General features: G+C 34.1%; 2 protein-coding genes across 2 annotated transcripts; both read left to right on the plus strand.

Moving 5' to 3' along the window:
* The first annotated feature begins 10,824 nt into the window (after positions 1-10,824).
* LOC141622690 (protein LURP-one-related 11-like) lies at positions 10,825-12,143 on the plus strand. Its single transcript, XM_074438695.1, has 3 exons — positions 10,825-11,158; positions 11,398-11,628; positions 11,829-12,143. Exons 1-3 carry the CDS (start codon positions 10,901-10,903, stop codon positions 11,961-11,963), a joined length of 624 nt encoding a protein of 207 aa, XP_074294796.1. The 5' UTR covers positions 10,825-10,900; the 3' UTR covers positions 11,964-12,143.
* A 2,712-nt stretch (positions 12,144-14,855) lies between these two features.
* On the plus strand, positions 14,856-20,878 carry LOC141622689 (uncharacterized). The gene is made up of 6 exons (XM_074438694.1): positions 14,856-14,951; positions 15,450-16,149; positions 18,589-18,741; positions 18,839-18,980; positions 19,824-20,065; positions 20,522-20,878. Exons 2-6 carry the CDS (start codon positions 15,691-15,693, stop codon positions 20,726-20,728), a joined length of 1,203 nt encoding a protein of 400 aa, XP_074294795.1. The 5' UTR covers positions 14,856-14,951; positions 15,450-15,690; the 3' UTR covers positions 20,729-20,878.
* The last annotated feature ends 13 nt before the right edge of the window (positions 20,879-20,891 follow it).

Below are 20,891 nucleotides of genomic sequence, written 5' to 3' on the forward strand. Positions count from 1 at the left end.
ATCGGGATGGCATCTAGTATCCCCTCCCCATCAAGACGCGACGGGGAACCCCCGGGCGCAGAAGTGCTAGTCCGGCGTCAGCAGAAGACATGATAGCAATGATTATTTAACAAAATAAGAAGTGAGGAAATTTGCTTGTTTACCTTGAAGAAAAACACTCGCCGGAATAACAACTCTGAAAATTAGAAGACAAAGAAGCCCTTAAAAGTTTAGAAAGAAGAAAATTTTGGAGAGAATGAAATTGGTGGCCAATTTCACGGAATAACTGCCCTATTTATAGGGAAAAACCCATGAAGAAGGACCAATCGAGAATGACCCATGAAGCGCCAATCAATCAAGAAAGACACGTGTCAGACATGCAACCATGGAAAGTCAATCGTCGGAACAGTCAAACGTCAATCAATGCAACAGTGATCAAGCGTCTTCAACACGCCCCTTCACCTCCCTTCGCCTATTCATCTTCCTCAACAAACTCCTAGGTATCTGCTCTCCGCCGGCCACATGATCAACCAAGCTAGGAACCACCGGCCTGGGGGCAATAAAAAACAACCGGCACTCCCAACCCTGGTCTCGGCCAGCGTCACTTTCTTTTCCACATCGGATGCCCTTCACACATCCATGTGGAGGGGGGATATGGTACGGCCTAAGCAAAACCAGACCGAGGTAGAAGAAGCCGATACCAAAAAGTTTCAGAAATTACTTGCGCAGAATATACGCTCAGCATACATCGGAGCCCATACCCAAGCATAGACTACGCTGGGGCAAATTGATGGGGCATATTCGCACCACGACCAAGTCAACACGTTGAGCAAGGTCAAGGATATCCACAAAGAAAGTCAATGACTTAGACATGTTTAGCCGATCAGCCTATCGGCTGTCACTGGTCTCGGCATGGCAACCAGCCAGCCGGGACACATATCCGCGTACCCATATCCAAGGACCCTCGGCCGGCCTGCCATAGGTCCATCGGCCGAGGGTAAAACGGTCTTTCCACCTGCTAGCCACTTGGCCACTTGGTCACTACGTGACAAAAGGTGAAAGTCTATAAATACTCCTCAACCTTCATTGAGGAAAGGATCCATAAATTAACCTAAGAATCACTATTCATCTGGTAATATCTCCCTCATCTCTCTACTACACATCCTTAGCCAAGTAACAACAACTTATCCCTCTAAGTTTACTGACTTGAGCGTCGGAGTGAGTACGCTTGGCTCAAAGCCAAGCCCTCAGTTCGTTCATTGTTGCAGGAGAGGCCGAGGGGAACGATAAAGACAAGAGGGATTCAACTCAAGACATCATTCTACAAGCCACGGGTGGTAACAATACTTGCTCTGGAATTACACCCGGAACATCTTCAAAGAAAAAAAATAATAATTTCGGTATCATAAAATAGAATCTTGTAAATATTTATAGGGAATGTAATATATATATTGAATCTTGTAAATATTTACATGTAAAAAATTATGTTCATTTATTACTCATCATCAGGGCTGTTCACTCAGTGGTCCGGACCAAAGACCAGACCGGACCGAATTTTGTTTGGTCCGGTCCACGGTCCACCTATTTACTCTACTTTGGTCTTCGGTCCGGTCCTGGACCAACCCGAATGGACCGCGGACCGGACCATTGGCCGAAGTTATGTAATACAAGAATTTTTAAATTTGTAATATTATTGATTTTATTTTCTATTTTGTTTACACGTATTATAAGATGTATAATTATGTAGTTAAATCTCGTAAAAAAATAATGTTGTTTATTTTGATCATTATGAACTTCTCGAGTTCTAGTTTTATATGGTAAAACATGTCAATGACAATAATATTTGGTCCACTTTGGTCCATTTGGTCCGGTCCGGTCCGGTCCACGTGTTTTTGTGGTCCAGAGCGGACCGGACCAATATTAATATGGTCCGGTCCTCGGTCCACCTCTTAACCCTTATTTGGTCTTCGGTCCAGAGAGTTTGGTTCGGTCCGGTCCGGTCCCGGACCAATGAACACCCCTACTCATCATACCTATAGTATATGTTACATATACTTAGCCCAAATTAGAAAATATTTTTTAGGCGGGAAAAATGGGAGTTTCACCTATTCATTTAGTAAATAGGAGATTAGTTTAGAACCCGTACAATAAATGCACAGTATATAAAGTTTTTTTACTTTTAATAAATTATATAATAATGATATCTCATTAATTCTTCATTTTTCTCGTTATTACATTTTACTTTGAGGAAAAAAAAAGTTGAAACTAAAAATTAATCAAGATAATTGAGTAAAGTGTTGAAATGTATTTTTAAAGAATATTTTTTTATACCACAAAACTAATGATTTCAATTTATAAATTCTCGTAATTTTTTTTTGTTATATAAGTAATAAAAGCGATTTTATAAGTATGGTCAACCGGTTAAGTCATTCTCAAATAATAGTATCAGTAAAAGATTTAGCAGTTAATAGTTTTATATAATTTTTTTTTGAAGGAATTATATAAATTTTATTTATATTTTAACTAAGAGATTATATTTTATAGTTTAGTGAAAATAATACAATTTGATGAAAGATTAATTTTAATGAAAATAATTATGTAATGATATAAATTATTATAATTATTAATTTCCTTATTATAATAATGCTATTAAATTGTTATTAACTTTCTTATTTAGGAAAACGCTTTTTAGAGGGAAAAATTATGAGATCACCTATTTATTTAGTAGATATGGGATCAACAATTATATCATGTGGATTTAGTAAGATTACTAGTTTGGATGCCCGTGCGTTGCAACGGGATAATTAACTTAGTAAAAAAAAATTGGTTATAATTAATGTCTTAATATTTACATCTTATGTCTAATCATTTATTTAGATATGATCAAAAGTCAAAACATCTTATTTAAGAGACGCAAAAGATGTTAGGTTGATAACTAAGTTCCAAGGATGTCTCATATTTATAATCATAAGAACACTACATCTTATGTTAATCTTTCGATGTGGGACAACTATATTATTTTTATATAATCCTATATTATTTTTCAATGTGGGACATATACCATACTAAGAAGTACACAATTTTATATATGTAAATGAGGGAGCAATAAAATGTATAAACAAATGCATAATACTTTCTTTTTCTGGTGCGATTTTGATTAATGGTTAAAAATTATGATGTATTTTAGTTACTCAAATCTAATGAGATAATAATTACCTATATTTGAAAGTTAAAAAGATTTAATTCTATTCTCTCTATCCCGGCTATTTGTTGTCCTTTTTCATTTTGAGATGTCTCAGTCATTTGTTGTCATTTCTATTTTAAGAATGAATTTGATGAGTAATTTGATCATTCACACCCAATTTATTCCACTTGTCATTTAGTAATTGACCCCCTCCCCCCTTTCTTTGGTCTTTGTGCCAAAACCAAAAGACAACAAATGACCGGGACGGAGGGAGTACTATTTATCAAAGTAAAAAAGCTCTTTATTGATTTGTTTATGGATTCAAGATCTTTTTATGCAACACTTGATTGTATTATAATTCATAAATTTTCTATTTTAGTGCAGAGATTATCATTATATGACACAAAAAAATTTATGTATATTTAGCACCCATTTTATTTTTTAATTATTGATTTTGTCTTAAATAAAGTTATTATACTATCGATTATCTTAAAATAAACATTATAATATCACTAATATAGTAATATATAATCGCTTTTATAAATATCTACGTAATTAATATTTGTATGCTATTGTTGTAACTAAGATTTGTTCTTAATACAAACTCTTATAAGAACTCTCTAAGATAATTTTTAAGCGATCCAAAATATTTTGGGTTGATACCCCTATGTTTCAAATATGACTCATATTTATAATCATGTGATACCTCGCCTCATGATAACCTTCTAATGTGGGACAATTCAACTATTTATATGTAGTATATTTACCACACCTACATTATTTTTCAATGTGGGACAAACAATATACTTAGAAATACACCATCTTTTTCGCACCTAATTCGACATCAAACCCAGTTTAATAATAATAAGCAAATATTATACTATTTATTAATATTCGTATAGTACGTTTTTTTAACTTATTATCGTAGTTAAAATATGTGCAAATAATACTCCGTATGATATTATATTCTAATGCTAGCATTTATTTACCACGAATCTAGTTATATAATTTTTCAAAAAAAAATAAATTATGCTACTTTTTGCTAAATGAGATGTATAAGTTTTTATATAAAACTTATAAACATCACTTGGACATAATATAAAAAATATATATATCATATCGTGGAGATAATGATATAAACTCTTAAGACTCTCCAAGGAGACTCATAAAGTTTTGGGTTGGTATTTAAGTTCTAAGGATGTCGTCTATTTATAATCACATGATCAACCATCTTATGCTAAACTTTTGATCTGGGACAATTCTATTATTTATACGTAATATATTCACCACACCAACATATTTTTCAATGTGGGACAAATAACATACTTCGAAATACACCATATTTTTCGCACATAATTCGACATCTAACCCGGGTTAATAATAATGAGCAAATACTATACTCCTTCGATTCAAGACCAAATACAACATTCCTTTTTTTACACTATTCATGAACGAATAGAATCTTTACGATTCCTTGTAATATGTAAGACAAAATATGGTCATGTGAGATCTTATTTGATTCACCTATGAAGTGCAATGAGAATATCAAATTTTAAATTTTTTTTATAATGTAAATTTAAAGATATTTACGTTGTAATTTGTGTCTTGGCAAGTGTGTACACGAAAATTTTGTATTTGGTCTTGAATGGAGGGAGTACTATTTTTTAATATTTTCATGTTTTTTTTATAATACTTTTTTGACAATTGAGATGTATAAGTTTTTATAAAAAGATTATAAACATCACTTGAATATAATACATAATATAGAAAAAATATGTATATATCATATTGTGAAAATAATGATATAAACTCTTAAGAGCTCTCCAAAACAATACTTAAGAGACTCAAAAGATTTTTGGTTGGTATATAGGTTCCAATAATGACTCCTATTTATAATTATAGGATTACCCACCTTATGTTAATCTTTCGATGTGGGACAATTATATAATTTATACGTATTATAATCACCACACTAACATTATTTTTCAATGTTATTAAAAGAAATACACCATCTTTAATACTTGTATGTGCAAATCATATGAAATCTATACTCTAATGAAAGCATTTTTTACCACGAATCTAATTATATTATCTTCATAATTTTTATAACAACATTTTTTTGCCAAATGAAATGTCAAAGTTTTTATATAAAAATTAGAAACTTCTCATGAATATAAAATAGGAAATATAGATATTATAATAATTAAAAGATTCTCCACTTTATTTTTTATGTGGAAATTATTATTTATGAAACTTTCCTAAATTAATTTTTGATGATGTGGACGCTCTAGAATCGCTTGAAAAAACTCTCTTTTATATATATACTAGATTTAATGCCCGTGCGATGCACGGGCCTATTTGTAGTATTCTATTTGTAAATGTAAAATGTTAAAGTATAATCAGAAGTACTTGAAAATAACTTTTTGTTAAAAAAAATTTCTTAAATAAATATTGTCTCCTACCCATTTAAATTGCATGATTTTTTTTATTAAAAAAAATCTTATATTCTAACAAATGAAACCGTCTCAATAGATACTAACAGATTAATTAAAGTATAGAAAAAAAAGCATATGGTATGTTTGTTTGACTTATTAGTCTTGCTACCTTAAAATTTATGTTTGTACGTATTATCCTCCAGCCCATGTAAGAAAATTATACTTGTAGCTTTGTTGTTGCAATTATGGGGACATTCCTTTAATTAGATAAAAAAAAACTTATGAATTATACTCCATACAGGCCAACATCTCTTTGATAAACGGTTATGCTATGTCAAGTTGCTTCTCCTCAGGTTTACTATTAGAGTTACGATTCAATAGTATCAATCTTTGACCCTCATGTACATTTGACTGCTCATATATAGTTATAGTCCGTTTATTGCTTAGGCCATCAATATAACGACATTACATGCTAGTAAGTACTCTGTGTACACGTAACTACGTAAGCCATAGATTGGTCGAGCACTTTAAAGTCCTTCTGCTCTTGCATATATAAGCCATTACCTGTGATCAAATTAGTCTTACGCTACTTTTCTCCACGAAAGCGGATGAATGGGGCGAAAATCATTAGCCCGGAAAACTTGTAGAGTGTCTTTTTAACTGTATCCTTCAAAGTCTTAAGAATCACGTTTTATTTGCAAATTCGTAAGAAATCTGTGTTATAAACTTATATTGTTTGAGTCCCTACCAATATACAAAGAAATTAAAACACATCTTAAGTCCACATAGGAAATAGACACAATATACACCTAAGTTATAACAGAAAAAATAGATTAACATACATGTAGCAAATTATAGAATTAGTATACGGTGAGCAAAGAAAAACTGGAAAGCATACCTTTCATTGACAACGCATAAAATGTCCTCAGAACTATGAAGAAAAAATATACTCCCTCCTATTCACTATTTTCTTCCCCATTTCCTTATTCGGATTATTCGGGTTTTCTTCCCTATTTCCTTTTTTTGGGTTGATTTGTCTGGTCCAAATTCATTTGCATGTGGGGTAGTGTGTTTTGTGTGGTCCAAATTCACTTTCTTATTTCTTGTACAAAAAGGAAAGGGGAAGAAAATGATGAATAGGAGGGAGTACTATATTAGATATTATTTACTAACTACAAAAATAGTTTTGTCTTGAAAAAATCATAACATTCATTCATTCAATAAAAAATTGAATTCTTTTTATTACTATAAAATCTTATTTTTGCCCTTTTGTCAATGTATATGTCAATATTCTGTAAAACAAAATAATCGATTAGTTCTTTAATTTGAGGTTAATAACACTACCACACTAAATTTGATAAAAAAAATCATGACATATACTATGATATTGTTATTAAACTTTGATGTTGGCAAGTGACAACTATAACGTACGATTTAATTATAAAGGTTAGCTGCTAATCGTTTATCTGCATTTCCTTTATTTTAGAATTTTCTTTTTAAAACGCGTAAATTCTATTAGTGGGTTTTCTACTACCGGTTGAATAAGTTCATAAAAATCGAACATAATAACATCGAAAGTTGTATCTTTTCAAACACTTCGGAATACGTATAATATCAAATGGGTTTATCGAATAAATTGCGTTATCCCAAAACTTGGTGCACGTCTTCTTTATTTATATGTTACTCTATTCATCAGCCGTTGCAGCCCGCATAGCAATCTGTCCATAATAAGGAGAAAATAGTTAGTATTATTCACCCCTCAATCTGATCATATAGCTGATGAAACTGCCATGTACGCACGATATACGCTTAAATAAATAGTAGAAACAACGATCATACGATATAGCTAAGAGATGAAAAAAAAAAACCATGAATATCAATAGATAGTTACGGGCAGGAGGGAGGGAGTAAAAACTATATTTATACTGGGGATAGTAAGCGATTGTATTGGTTTAGGATATTACAATTACAATTCTATCTACTACGGAGTATATATTATTATTATTATATAGTAGTTTTATCTAGACCTTTTCTCATCAAAGCCTAATAGCCTACCCATGGTAGAATTCTACTACGTAGGAGTAGTATTAGTATTAGACTATTAGTATAAGAATTCCAAAATATGTATTTATTTAATATTCTTATAGTAGTAGATGTCTAGATGATAATGATAGTTTTATCTAATTGATTTGCACGCTGGTTGGAATATTATCTTTACAAATTATAATTGTTTTTGGTGTTTCGTAAAAGTTGGACTCTCTGTAATCGCTCGAAAAAAGCTTCCTTTATTAATATAGATAGATATATATATATATATATATATATATATATATATATATATATATATAGATAGATTTGTCAGGGATATCTTAAAATAAATGGAGATCCGGTGCACCACAAAAAAAATGAGGCCCACATATGATTGTACAAGTGTACTATATGTTGAGGTTTGTATTGAATTTTATCAATAAAACTTGTAAATTTGGTGGGACAAAACCGAAGACCCGATTCCGTCATCGTAGTTGCCCATGATCTTAGACGCCCCTGTTATTGGACGGAAGGGGTCGACTCATTGTCATTTTTCATATACTCCATACTTCGTATTACTTACGAAGTACTGTAATATTGCCATAATTTTACTCTGACAGAGAGGTAAACAGCTGATAAAGATGTTTAAGCATAAGCCAAAGTGATATTTGTAGGAACAATCCAAATCGCAAATTAAAGCTACAAGCCTACCTTATGATCATTTGATTTACAATTCTTTAATCGTAAGATTTAGTACTATATTCGATTAATTAACATGTCGATATGCGAGGTTTGTGTATATCCATATACATAAGATCCAACTCATCAAAGTATATCACACCCCCCAATTCCAAGCATGTGAAATAGTTACTCGTATATTATATCGACATGTTGCGTTAATTAACGAGTTTCCTTAAGACAGTTATATCCATTTTAAATTTAAAATGATCGATTATATGGAGCAACTCATATTGTTAAATGGGACTAGGTTTTTTTTGTCATTTTTAATGTATTTTTTTTTTTATCTTATTTAACTATCTGATCCGTTTCGTATTTAAGACGGCTACGTCCTTCCTATCTTAAATAAGAATTTGTGTAAGTTAAGTTAACATAATCCAGACAAATTGTAGGTAATCCTCTAAAACATGGTACACCGTATACGTTCCAATTGGCAATGAAGTAAAGTTTAAGGAATACACTTTGTTTTTAAACTAGTCTCTACTTCGAATCATTTTCCAAGTTCATGGCATTTGGCTAGTGACTTCAATTCCACATTGAAATAGTGGATTACCAAAGCAATATGATGCATGCATATACACCGGCTTTGCTCGTATTCTTTACTCCATGATAATCCTTTAGCATTTTTAATTTGGTGCCTACAAATTACAAGTCAAGGAAGTAATGTAATGTAATTAGATGGAACTGTTCATTGGTCATTCCATCCATTGAACCTGAGTCGTCAGATCCCGTAGAATTGGTAAGAGTATAGAAAAGTTATTTTGAGAAATTTACAAAGATACTTGTCCGGTTAATCGTAAATAACTCGCAAATATTATTTAAAATTTATAGACGTGTCAGGATTAGTGTTGGCAAATGGGGTATTTGGGCTCTGTTTGTCGACGTGGTCTAGTATGGATAATCTTTTTATGTGTATATTTCATATCGGGCCGATCATTTCAAGTAGTTAACCTCTGATATGCTATTATCAAGTACGTCATTTGGGATACGAGTCATTTTGAATCTGGCAGTCATTGATTCATTTCACGGAAGTCACCCGACTAAATTTTAGACCAAATTTAACTTAAAACTTACTTGATTTATCGAACTTTTGTGAGTCCCGGGTTACTTCTTCAGAGTAAATTAAATCAACTAATTTGCTTAAGATACAATCTTAATTCTTAAACTTATGACAAAGTAACTGTGATCAAAATTAACCGCCACATAAACACAGCATAAAAGATGTCATTTTTAGATTTAAAACGGCCTTAAATGATATTTTGTGACTAGTTTGCTTACATGTACGATGTACTACACCATATAGTACAATACAAACTATAATCATCACTAAGCCTATCGCGATTATGACCATATATTAATCTCGGATTACTCTATTAGTCTATTACGATAATGGCGACCATAATGCTAAATTAGTTTTAGTACTATAACGTAATTATCCATAAGAAAAAACTTTATTGCTAATCTAGTGACACATTTATGTCCACATAGTTATTACAATAATAAAAAATAACTTTAATGTTAGTAGGTGGAAATTAAGTTAGTGTAATAATTAGAAGTTATGTTGGCTTAATGACCATTAGATTTGGGTGGGATGAGCATGAATTTTGGCCGCAATCGGTCAACGATAGTTTAATTTAACGTACCAATAATTCAAGAAAATGCATTAAGCAAAGGTACGGGCGGCATATGTTTACATTTAATTTAATTTGATTGGGAGTTGTTACTTCTTTGCCTGACATCTGCATCTAGGATTCTAGTCTAATGTTGTTCCTCAATTTTCATTTTGTATTTTCTTTGTATAATTCAAGGTGTTCATTATCGACAACAAAGAGTAATCGCTTCGTTATTGGCTTTGAAGAGGTAAAAGCATGAACAAGAAATAAAATGAGCAATCACCACACAACCACGTACACTTGATTAGCTGGTTGTTAAGCATGAATCTAATCGCATAAGAACAATATAATAAAATGGGACATAGTTAAAACTAATTATATACGCTATATTTCATTAAGCTTTTAATGCTCTATATTCATTTATCATTTCTATTACTTTGACATAGCCCAAAATTTAAAATTTATGTGCGGCCGCAGAGGCTTAAAGACAGCCCTGATTATAATATAATCATAAATCATAAATGTCTAAGCTAACTACAAGCCTACCACCACGTACGTAATACGAGTACGTACGAGTGTGATTTAAAAACCCTGCATTGTTCGAGCAGTAACAATCAAAGCACTAATTAACAATCTAAGCATTGTTTACTCTAATAAGATTAAATAAATTATCAATATTCTTAACTCTTAATCAACTTTACCTAAGTGCCATTAACCTCCACCACAAAAAGCAAAAAAACTAGATATCTTATTAAAATAGTTTGACTTGGTTATATGACCATATTTTATTTATTTCTACAGTATTTATACAACCATATAAAAACGGTTTCAACACACAGAGTGAAATCATTAAGCTCATCAAATCATAACTATAACTCAAACTAATTAACTTACAAATAACATAAAATAGCAAAAAATTAAACATGAAGATTCATCCTCAACAAGTAACATTATCACCACAACATTGTAACCCTAGTAGTAAATCTAATGATGATATTTCATCTACTAGGGAAGTTTTCACTCTATGGATGAAATCTTTGATTCTTGGAGGTCAAGGTTGTACGGTTTACGACTCGAATGGCCGTGTAGCGTATCGGGTAGATAACTATGGTACCAAATGTTGTGCTAAAGTGTTCCTCATGGATTCTCATGGAAATGTCCTCCTTACCATTCTTAAAAAGGTAAGTAATCCAAGAGCAATTTTTGACAATAAGGGTAGTTTGGTAATTTCACATGTTATCATCGAGTTTTTTTGGCATATAGGGAGCCACAATGACCATTTTGATGCTGACGGGATTTGAACCCAGGTCATGAGCACCACTGCTCATGACTTTACCAATTAACTAAGCTAGTTGACATCTGCATGTTATTATCGAGATTAACTTTGCTAATTTGCTTTTTTAACGGTTGTTTAATGCAGAAGTTTAGGTTGTTACCACGTTGGGAAGGGTATAAGGATGAGAAGAAGAAGGGTGCATCATGGTTGTTTCAAGTACAAAAATGTTGGAAATTTACCAAAAAGCCCTTGGAGTGTGAAGTGTTGGTCAGCTTGGACAATGATAAAAAGTCAACCGTGTTCAAGATTGAGAAGGGCAAAACCGAGTTTTCATCGTGTAGCATAGTAGATCGATTAGGTGGCCGAATAGCTGAGGTAAATTCTTTTGTCTTTGATTTTCATTTACAGAAATATATGTATAAATAAATGAGTGTCGGAATCAGAATATGATTATAGAATAGAGTACCCTGCATGTTTTATATGAGAGGATGATACTGAGTTTTGATAGCACCAGGTGACGTTCTGATAAATATATAATGTTTTTTTTGCTAATATAGTTTACTATTGTAATGCAGATGAAGAGGAAGCAATCGGAAGGAGGGGTAATATTGGGAAACGATGTATTGACATTAGTGGTGGAAGCAAATGTTGATCAGTCGTTAATTATGGGACTAATGCTTGCATATAGTCTTATTCACAGTAGAATATGAATTTTTGGACCTGTTGTATTTGTACGTTTGAGTGCTCATAAGATTTGAGATCAGAATTTGTTCTGATTGTAGAAAATGTGTCATGTAAACAACATCGTTTGCTTTATAATTTTTAAAGGCGGTATGTACATTAAAATTTATTGGGGATACAAATATATAGTGATGCACACTCTTCTCTTGTATTGTTATTTTTATTTTTCTCGAATGTTTTATTGACTATATAAGGACTTTTAATTTATACCCATGGCATAATTTAATGTACGTAATAGCAGTGGCGGATCCAGAAAAACTTGTTTCTGGGGTCCTAATTAATATTTAAAATCTATATATACATAAAAAAAGTTATAAAATTATTTTTTTAGCCTGAAAATTAGACAAAATAAGCAAAAAAAATTCTGTTTCTGGTGTCCCCGAACCTCGGAATGTTCATAAATCCGCCATTGCGTAATAGGAAAGTCACTTAGAATGTATGAATTGTAGTAGGCTGGTAGTAGTTAGAAAATATGGTGATGTATTAGTTGTCTGAACTTGATTTCTTGAGTTTAATGATACATTTCGACAAAAAAATAAAAATAACTTGAATTCTGGACTTATAAACTTGGGTTATACTCCGTATGTTGTTGGGTTAGCATGGTCCAACATGTTCCCAACAAACGGATATGACTAATCTCGCATCAATCCTACTAATTTTTGAGGACCACCATCCTATTTTGGATTGATGAGATGACTAAAATCATCACAAAATAAGATATTTATATAACACAAATTCTCATTATAGACGGACACTATCCGTCTATACGTATAGACGGATACCATTTTCCCTCACAAAATACCCATTTGCCATAAAATGGGAAGCACATGGGGGTGCCCCACCTTGTCCCCCCTACCTATTTTATTAGAGATCTTTACCCGTCTGTTCGCCCCACCCGTCTATACCAAGACCTATTGTTTATATAATAAGACGAGTCATTCAGTATTAACATGCCTCTAGGGGCGGAGCCAGAAATTAAAACTATGTAGGGCTAAAGCTCACGTTTGATGGAGTGTAAATTTAAATGATATATTAAAAAGAGTTTTTATTACGCACGGGATTTCAATATCTATCTTATACTCCCCTCGTTCTACTCAAGAGTTATTGTTATTTGAAATATGAGAGGAATTTCAAATAACGATTGACTAGAACAGAGAATGTACACCATATATATATGATACACCTCTTATAACATGGAATTGTTGTTTCACAACGATAACTATTGATCGGAGCAGAAAATACCTTTTGATTCTTTGGAATTGCCTAATTTTTTAACATTTGTGAAAACTATTTTTATCAAATGGAGAAATTGTTAAGATCGGAGGGAGTAATTCGTTAACATAGGATTAGCTTATAAGCTTATAATTTCCACTTATAATTTCCAGTGCTAAAATAAATAATGTAAATTCCACCGAGATTACCATTATATCTCAATTTGACGTGTAAAAATTACGTCGGAGAATTTTTAGTTTCTAGTTTCCTTGGATTATCAATACTCTTAACGAGTAAGTCTCTTGAGAAACGACCTCTTAATAAGTTTATTGGAGAGTATTTTATAATTTAAAGAAAAAGTAGTACTCCCTACGTTCGGTCATTTGTTTACCTTTGGTTTCAAAGATTAGGGAAAGAGAGAGGACGAATTATTTGATGACAAGTGGACCAAATTGAGTGGGGAGGATCAAATTGTTAAAGCATTATCTAAATATAGAAAGGTAAACAATTAAATTAGACACCCAAGATGGAATTGGTAAACAAATGACCAGGGATGAGGAGGAGTATTATATTGGTTATAAAATAGGTACGAATCATGATTAATGATAAATACTTACGCTTATTATGTAAATAAGTACGAAATTAAAGTATTTCGTTGGGTCATTATTACCAAAAAAAAAGGCGAACAAAATAGTGATGTCTCAATAATTTAGTAAAAGACCGTTTCTCTAAAATTTTAATGCTTAAATAAAGTGGTGTAATAAAACTTGGGAATGAGGAATATCAAGATTTCCAGTTGTTTATAATGCATGCGTGGATGTCAGTCAACTAACTCTACTCTATATGAACAATTCATCGGTATTTTCTAGGGAAGGGCACTTAATACTACTACTATACTTTTTTGCCACTTAATTGTATGTAGGGCTATAGCCCAGGGAGCCCTTTAGCTACCTCCGCCCCTGAATTGCCTCTTTATTTATTTAATTAATTTTGTACGAGTGACGCGAATCATATTCTGCTACTTTGTAACATGCTCCCTTCATTCTATTAGTTCACAAAGATATACTCCATCCACTATATCCATATACGAGTTGCTTACAATGACGTAAGGAAAATACAAGTACACAACGGTAAAACAATCAAGTCCTAATTTTAACCGATAAACAAAGACATTTATATAAGTGACAAGACCTGGAAAATGGTCATTTGGGTTGGTTTAAGACCTTGGGTCATGTCATTTACTAGTCAACAATTAATCGAGCCGGGTCACTTCAGATCAGATTATTTTGGGTCGAGTCACTTCAAATCTAATCATTTCGGATCGGTTGTATTGGCCCGCTTTGGGTCATTTCGGGCCAGGTTTTTGTCTTTATTAAATCAATTTGGGCCTATCTGTCACTTTTGGGTCGGGTCAAATTCAGTCACAATTTTCAAATCATTTTTGGACCCCGAGTTAGCCTATCGGGTCAAATTGAGATACATATATATGTGATGCTCAACAAGGCCAATCCGAGGTTTATCTCATATATTCAAGCCCAAAGTAATGTACCCAAATTTTCTCATTTGTGACGGATAAAATTCGTCACAACTCAGAAGCTTGTGATGTGAGATAAAAGAGTAAGTGGAACAGGCATGTGGGTCGTGGACTCATGGGAGGGCAAGTAAAAGAGGGTTTTAAGAAGTCACAAATTTATGACCCGTTACAAGCAAGACGCACTGAGCAATGTAATAGAATACCAAAATGTGTATCAAATCTAGGTAGCACCAAAACGGACACGGGACACGGACACGACACAGACACGTGACACGGCATCTGATAAAATTTAGGACATGAGACACGTTATTTAAATTAAATAAATATATATTTTATAATTATGAACGTTCGATTTTATTTTTATAAAATTATTTGATAGTAAATTTAAAAAAGTGAAGGTAAAATTTGCCATTGATTATAACTTATTTTCATTTACCATCTAAACGTATCTTCTAATCAATCTCTTTCGACTACTCATTTCTCATTTAAAAAACATCATTCGCCTCAAATGATGTCTAAATGTTATGGACACGCGTCGGACATGACCCAAATACCATGGACACGCGTCAGACACGTGCCCGAATAAATGTAGAAAGTTAGACACGGCTTTATAGGTGTCGGACACGTTTCGGCGTGTGTCCGAGGAGTGTCGGTGTCCGACACGGTGTCGGACACGAAACGGCTGATTAGAAGTGTCCGTGCTACATAGTATCAAATACCAACACCAAATTGTGTCTATATACATCGTTCTACCAACACTATTCAAGTGTACATCCAAGTCCATAATCTCAATTCACAGCTCACACACTCATTTGCTTAACCTTCAACTTAATCTTCTCGTGTTCATTCTCATCAACAAAGAAACTCTAATTCTCTACCTAAACTACTTCCCAAAAAAAAAAAAAAAAAAAAAAAACAAATATCAATCGTAGAATCATATTCCGTAATAAATGTGGGGGAGATCAGCTTCATTCATCTACGACAGCCAACAACAAAAATTACTCGACCTCCAACAACAATACGACGACGTTTCAGACTCTCCACCTCCTACCTCTATGACAGAAATCTCCCTCCCAAACCCTAACCCTGATTTATCCGCGTATTATCAAACTAGGGCGGCGCACCACGCCGTCGTCACTAGCGATTGGCTCGCACAAGCTCAGGCCGCCGTCTCCGGCGATACGACGGAACCGACGGCGGATGAAGGCGGCGGAGGTGGTGGTGTAGGTGGAGGAAGGGTGAAGGAAGGGAAGAGCGTGGTGGATGAGTTTAATAGTTGGAGGAAACAGCCGGATTTAGCGGAGGCGGTTGCGGCGATACGAGCGTTGGCGTCGGTTATTAGGTTTAGTGATGCTACTACTATGATGGAGCTTGAGATTGAGCTCAAGAAAGCTTCTGATTCTCTCAAGGTTGATTTTTTTTTTTTTAAAATTAATTGATTTGATGTTTAATATTAGCTCTGTTTAGTACGATTTTATACGTTTGTTCGATATATACGAGGTGTGTTTTGATGGAAATGTATGGAATTGGCTTGAACGGAGGGAGTATTGTAGTGGTAGTTTGTTTGATTGAAATGTTTCTACTCCGTCTGTACCAATCATTTGATTCGTTTACGATTTTATTAAAATATTTATCACGAAAAATAGAAAGGTAAACAATTGAATGAGGGAGTATTTGTTTTGGGGTAAATTGGTGTAGGATTGTGTAGGAAGTTATAAGGTCGGGGATGTGTGATTATAATTGTTTTGAAGATGAATGTATTAAGGTAGGTAGGTAGTTTAGTGGGTAAAGTTTGTTTGATAGAAGTGTTTCTACTCCGTCTTTACCAATCATTTGTTTGCCTTTGATTAAAATACGTATCATAAAATTCCTCAAAAAAAAAAATACGTATCATAAAAGTAGGCAATTGACTGGGACGGAAGGAGTATTTGTTTGGGGTAAATTGGTGAGTATTTAGTTTAGTGGGTAAAGTATGGTAACGGCAGTGGTGACTTGTGTTTGAAACCTGTTAGGTTTATGTTAAAAGAATGATGGAGTGGTTGCATGCATGCATTTGGGGCTTCAGTGCAATTGAGATGAGATGATGCGTTTGTGGCAGTTGGGAATGTGTTGAAGTGGGAGGTACACATTCATGCAACAAATATTTCACTCACATCAATGTCTTATAGGAAAGGTTTAACTGTTTAAGCGGGTACACCATGTAGTGATGTTGTTTCCGCCATCAGATATGTGGTTTGAACCTGTTAATTGCGGTCAATGCTAAACTTGGCAAAACCGAGTAACCGACCCAAGTTGATTGTATCAAAATGATCTGAAACCTAATTTTGACCGATTTTTGTTGCACCCGAACTGATCCTTACTAGTGACAATCCAAACATATCCGTTCCCACCTGGGCGCAAACATACTCTAAATGACCTGAACCAAATGCAAGTATCTGCACTGACCTGACCAGTACCTGACTTGATGACCCGTTTGCCAAGTCTTGTTAGTGCTGTTGTTATCAGTTTGATTTTAATGTTGTTGGTAAAGGTATAACTTGGAGCTTTAGTCAAGATTTGTGTTCATCTGAAAGGCCTTGTAATGAAATGTTTTCGTGGATTTGAGATATTGTGGAAGAGTTCACTGGAAGAGCTGGTTCGAAGTAGTGGTAGTTTGTTTGGTTTTGTGTTGGATTTAGTTTGTTTGATAGAAGTGTTTCTACTTCGTCTCTACCAATCATTTGTTTACCTTTTGTTACAATATTTCTCAGAGAATGGAAAGGTGAATAGAAAGGGAAATAGTTGACTGGGACAGAGGGACTTTTGTTTGAGGTAAAATTGATATAAGAGTAGGATTGTCAATGGTGAGTTTTGAGGTGGAGAGTAGTGATTTTAATTGTTTAAAAGATGATTGAATGAAGGTTATTAGTTTGTTAACTCGTGACTTGTGTTTGAAACCTGTTAGGCGCTAGCTTTAGGATAAAAGAATGAAGAAATGGTTTACGAAATGAGATGTTGGGCAATGCTTGCATTGACAATTCGGTGCATTTAAGATGATAATCTGAGATGATGCTGTTCAAATGGGAATGTGTTAACGTAGGAAGTAGAAGGTACAAGTGTACAACAACAACAAATTTCGCACACAAATATAATGTGTGAAAAGGTTTCATAGTTTTAAGTGACTATAGTATGTTGTTTCCAACATTAAAGTATGCCTTCGCTATGAGGAGAGAATAATGTGCTCTGAACCCATTGATTGTGGTCACTGCTAAACTTGGCAAAACTGGCCCCATCCAAATTGACGTATATCTTAATAACTGGAAACCTGTACTGAGCCAAATTTTGATTCACACAGAACCGTTATTTTCCCCTCAATGACCTGATAATAACAATCGAAACGTGTCCCATCCTACCTGAATGCAGCCATACACAAGACGACCTGTATCTGACTCGAATGACCCATGCGCTAGGTCTTCTTAGTCGCTTAATGCTGTTATTATCAATTTGATTTTAATGAAGTTGATATCAAGGGAAAACTAGGAGCTTTTTAGTCAATATTCGTATAAATCATATTCACCTGAAAGGCCTTATATGAGCCTGAAATGTTCTATAGCCTTTGAGGGTATTTTGGAATAGGTTTGCTGGGAGCGCTGTTTCTGATAGAAATAAGGGGCTATGTCGGCATGTTTTTGGCTCAAAAGTTTTTTGTTTGTACATTTTGTAATGTCGGGAAAAATGTGTCTAATTGCGTGTTTTCGATCCACCATCCGTATTGTTCAACTGTATTCATGGCTACAATTTTGCTTTTTCTTGTTGAATTCATTGAGTCATGTATGGTTTTCTGATTGATTTTATTTCTTATATTACAGTCATGGGATGCAACATCCATATCATTAACCGCTGCTTGTGATCTGTTCATGAGATATGTAACCAGAACATCAGCCTTAGAGTATGAGGATTTCAATTCTGCTAGATCTCGTTTGATGGAGCGTGCTGAGAAGTTTGGGGAGATATCTTACAAGGTTAGTTACTTAGCTGGCTATTAACCAGTGAAAAGACGTTTGTTTGTCAGGGGATGCCACTTCCTAAAAAATGTAGTAATTGATATTATTACTGCAGGCACGAAAAATTATCGCAATGCTTAGCCAAGACTTCATATTTGATGGATGCACCATTTTGGTTCATGGTTTCTCTCGAGTTGTTCTAGATGTGTTGAAGACTGCAGCACAAAACAAAAAGTCATTTCGGGTTTTCTGCACAGGTTATCTTTCCTCCAATTACCCTTGTTTAAGTTCCTTTTTTTTCCATATTCCCTCAAGGCGAAGTGTAATTCACTAAATTGAAAGCATAATAGTGTCCAACAGTCCAAGTGTTAGAATCTGAATCATAGAGATGAAAGTGCCTCCCATTGCTTGAATTTTGAATTCTTCTTGCTGTATCTTCACATCACTTCAGGTCCTCTCTAGCTTCCTTTAGGGGAGATCAGTGTTCAATATCTACGTACGACAATTGCAAATGGTTCTGTTTTTTCCTTTCAAGTTCATTAAGTACTTCATTGCGTGGCAGTTTTGTCAGACTTTCGTTGACTGTGTGTTCTTTATCATGCTAGTCTACTTGGATATTTCTGGTGGCATGTTGTTTTAGCTAATCTGATAATTTTTTAACAATAGGTAGAGTGTAATTTAACAAATTAAAGAACCTCTTCTTACACCCAAAAAAAAATATAAATTTTGCACACTGTCATGAGGTGTGCATTTCAATTATGTGACATGCATCTCGCTCTTTGGCTGGCATCTTCATATTACCTGGCGTACTTGTGTCTAAAACTCAATACTTAGACATGTGTATGCCCCTCATACACCTCATTTAAGCCAAAATATGAAGAAGTCCCCCAAATTAGCCATCCATCCGGTACTCGGGCACAAACCTTTGTCAAATACTTTTAGCCGAGCACAAGTAACATAGGCTGACACACAGCTTTTGAAGTACCGTCTCTTTCTCTCTGTCCAGGTATCGCTGTATTTCTTTTTGATGGTAGCCTTTGTTTTTTTTTGCTTGTTCTGTTTCCGTCACATTACCAACTTATCTAATGTTTTACACGCAGAGGGAAGACCGGACAGGACAGGGCTGCGTTTCTCGAATGAAATGGCGAAGCTAAATGTTCCTGTAAAACTCCTAATTGACTCAGCAGTTGCATATTCTATGGATGAAGTTGACATGGTCTTTGTTGGGGCAGACGGCGTGGTTGAAAGTGGAGGAATTATTAACATGATGGGAACTTACCAGATTGCATTGGTAGCGCACAGCATGAATAAACCAGTATATGTTGCTGCTGAAAGTTACAAGGTATGCCACTTTTCCCCTCTCTTATTCCCTTGCTCTTTAGTCTCTACTTGAACAAACCAGATTTCGTGATCATTTTTTTCTCTATTTTGCATACAACTTTTTTGAGCTTTTTTTTAATATTAAATCGCACTATCTATAATTTTTGTGAAAATTCATTGATATTCCCACAAGAGCTTCAAAATCTACCTAATATGTGTAGAAAATTAAACCGAAAAGTAGTGTGTGTATGAATTTGCAATTGGTCATGAATACCACTGCTCGATGACTTTATCAGCCAATGTCTTGCTTATAATCCTGGATCTTGATTAATGTATTATGTTAGACTCGGGATTTGCTCATACGAATATGCTTTTGCAACTTACAGCACACAGTCTAGGTCACCTATACGACCAAGTTTGATGCATCTAAATCTGCACTGTTAATAAGCATCCTCCTTCATACGTTTTCCTCTTGCAGTTTGCTCGCCTCTATCCTCTCGACCAAAAAGACATGGCTCCCGCCTTGCGCCCTATTGATTTCGGTGTGCCAGTCCCATCTAAGGTTGAGATCGAAAAGTCTGCCCGAGACTATACCCCACCTCAATATCTTACTCTGCTGTTCACAGACCTAGGTGTTCTTACACCATCTGTGGTGAGTGATGAGCTCATCCAGCTTTATTTGTAGTAGGATTTTTCGGTCGAAATATTATATGCTGAAGTGAATGCCTGAGTGTGCTCAAATTTTGGGATTTCTTGTTTGGAATATAATAATATACTAAAATTATGTACTACTCCGTATGTTGCATTAATATGTGTAGAAAACTACATTATGTTACTACTGCATGCTA

This window comes from Silene latifolia, chromosome X, assembly GCF_048544455.1.
Source record: "Silene latifolia isolate original U9 population chromosome X, ASM4854445v1, whole genome shotgun sequence".
Classification (NCBI taxonomy): Eukaryota; Viridiplantae; Streptophyta; class Magnoliopsida; order Caryophyllales; family Caryophyllaceae; genus Silene; species Silene latifolia.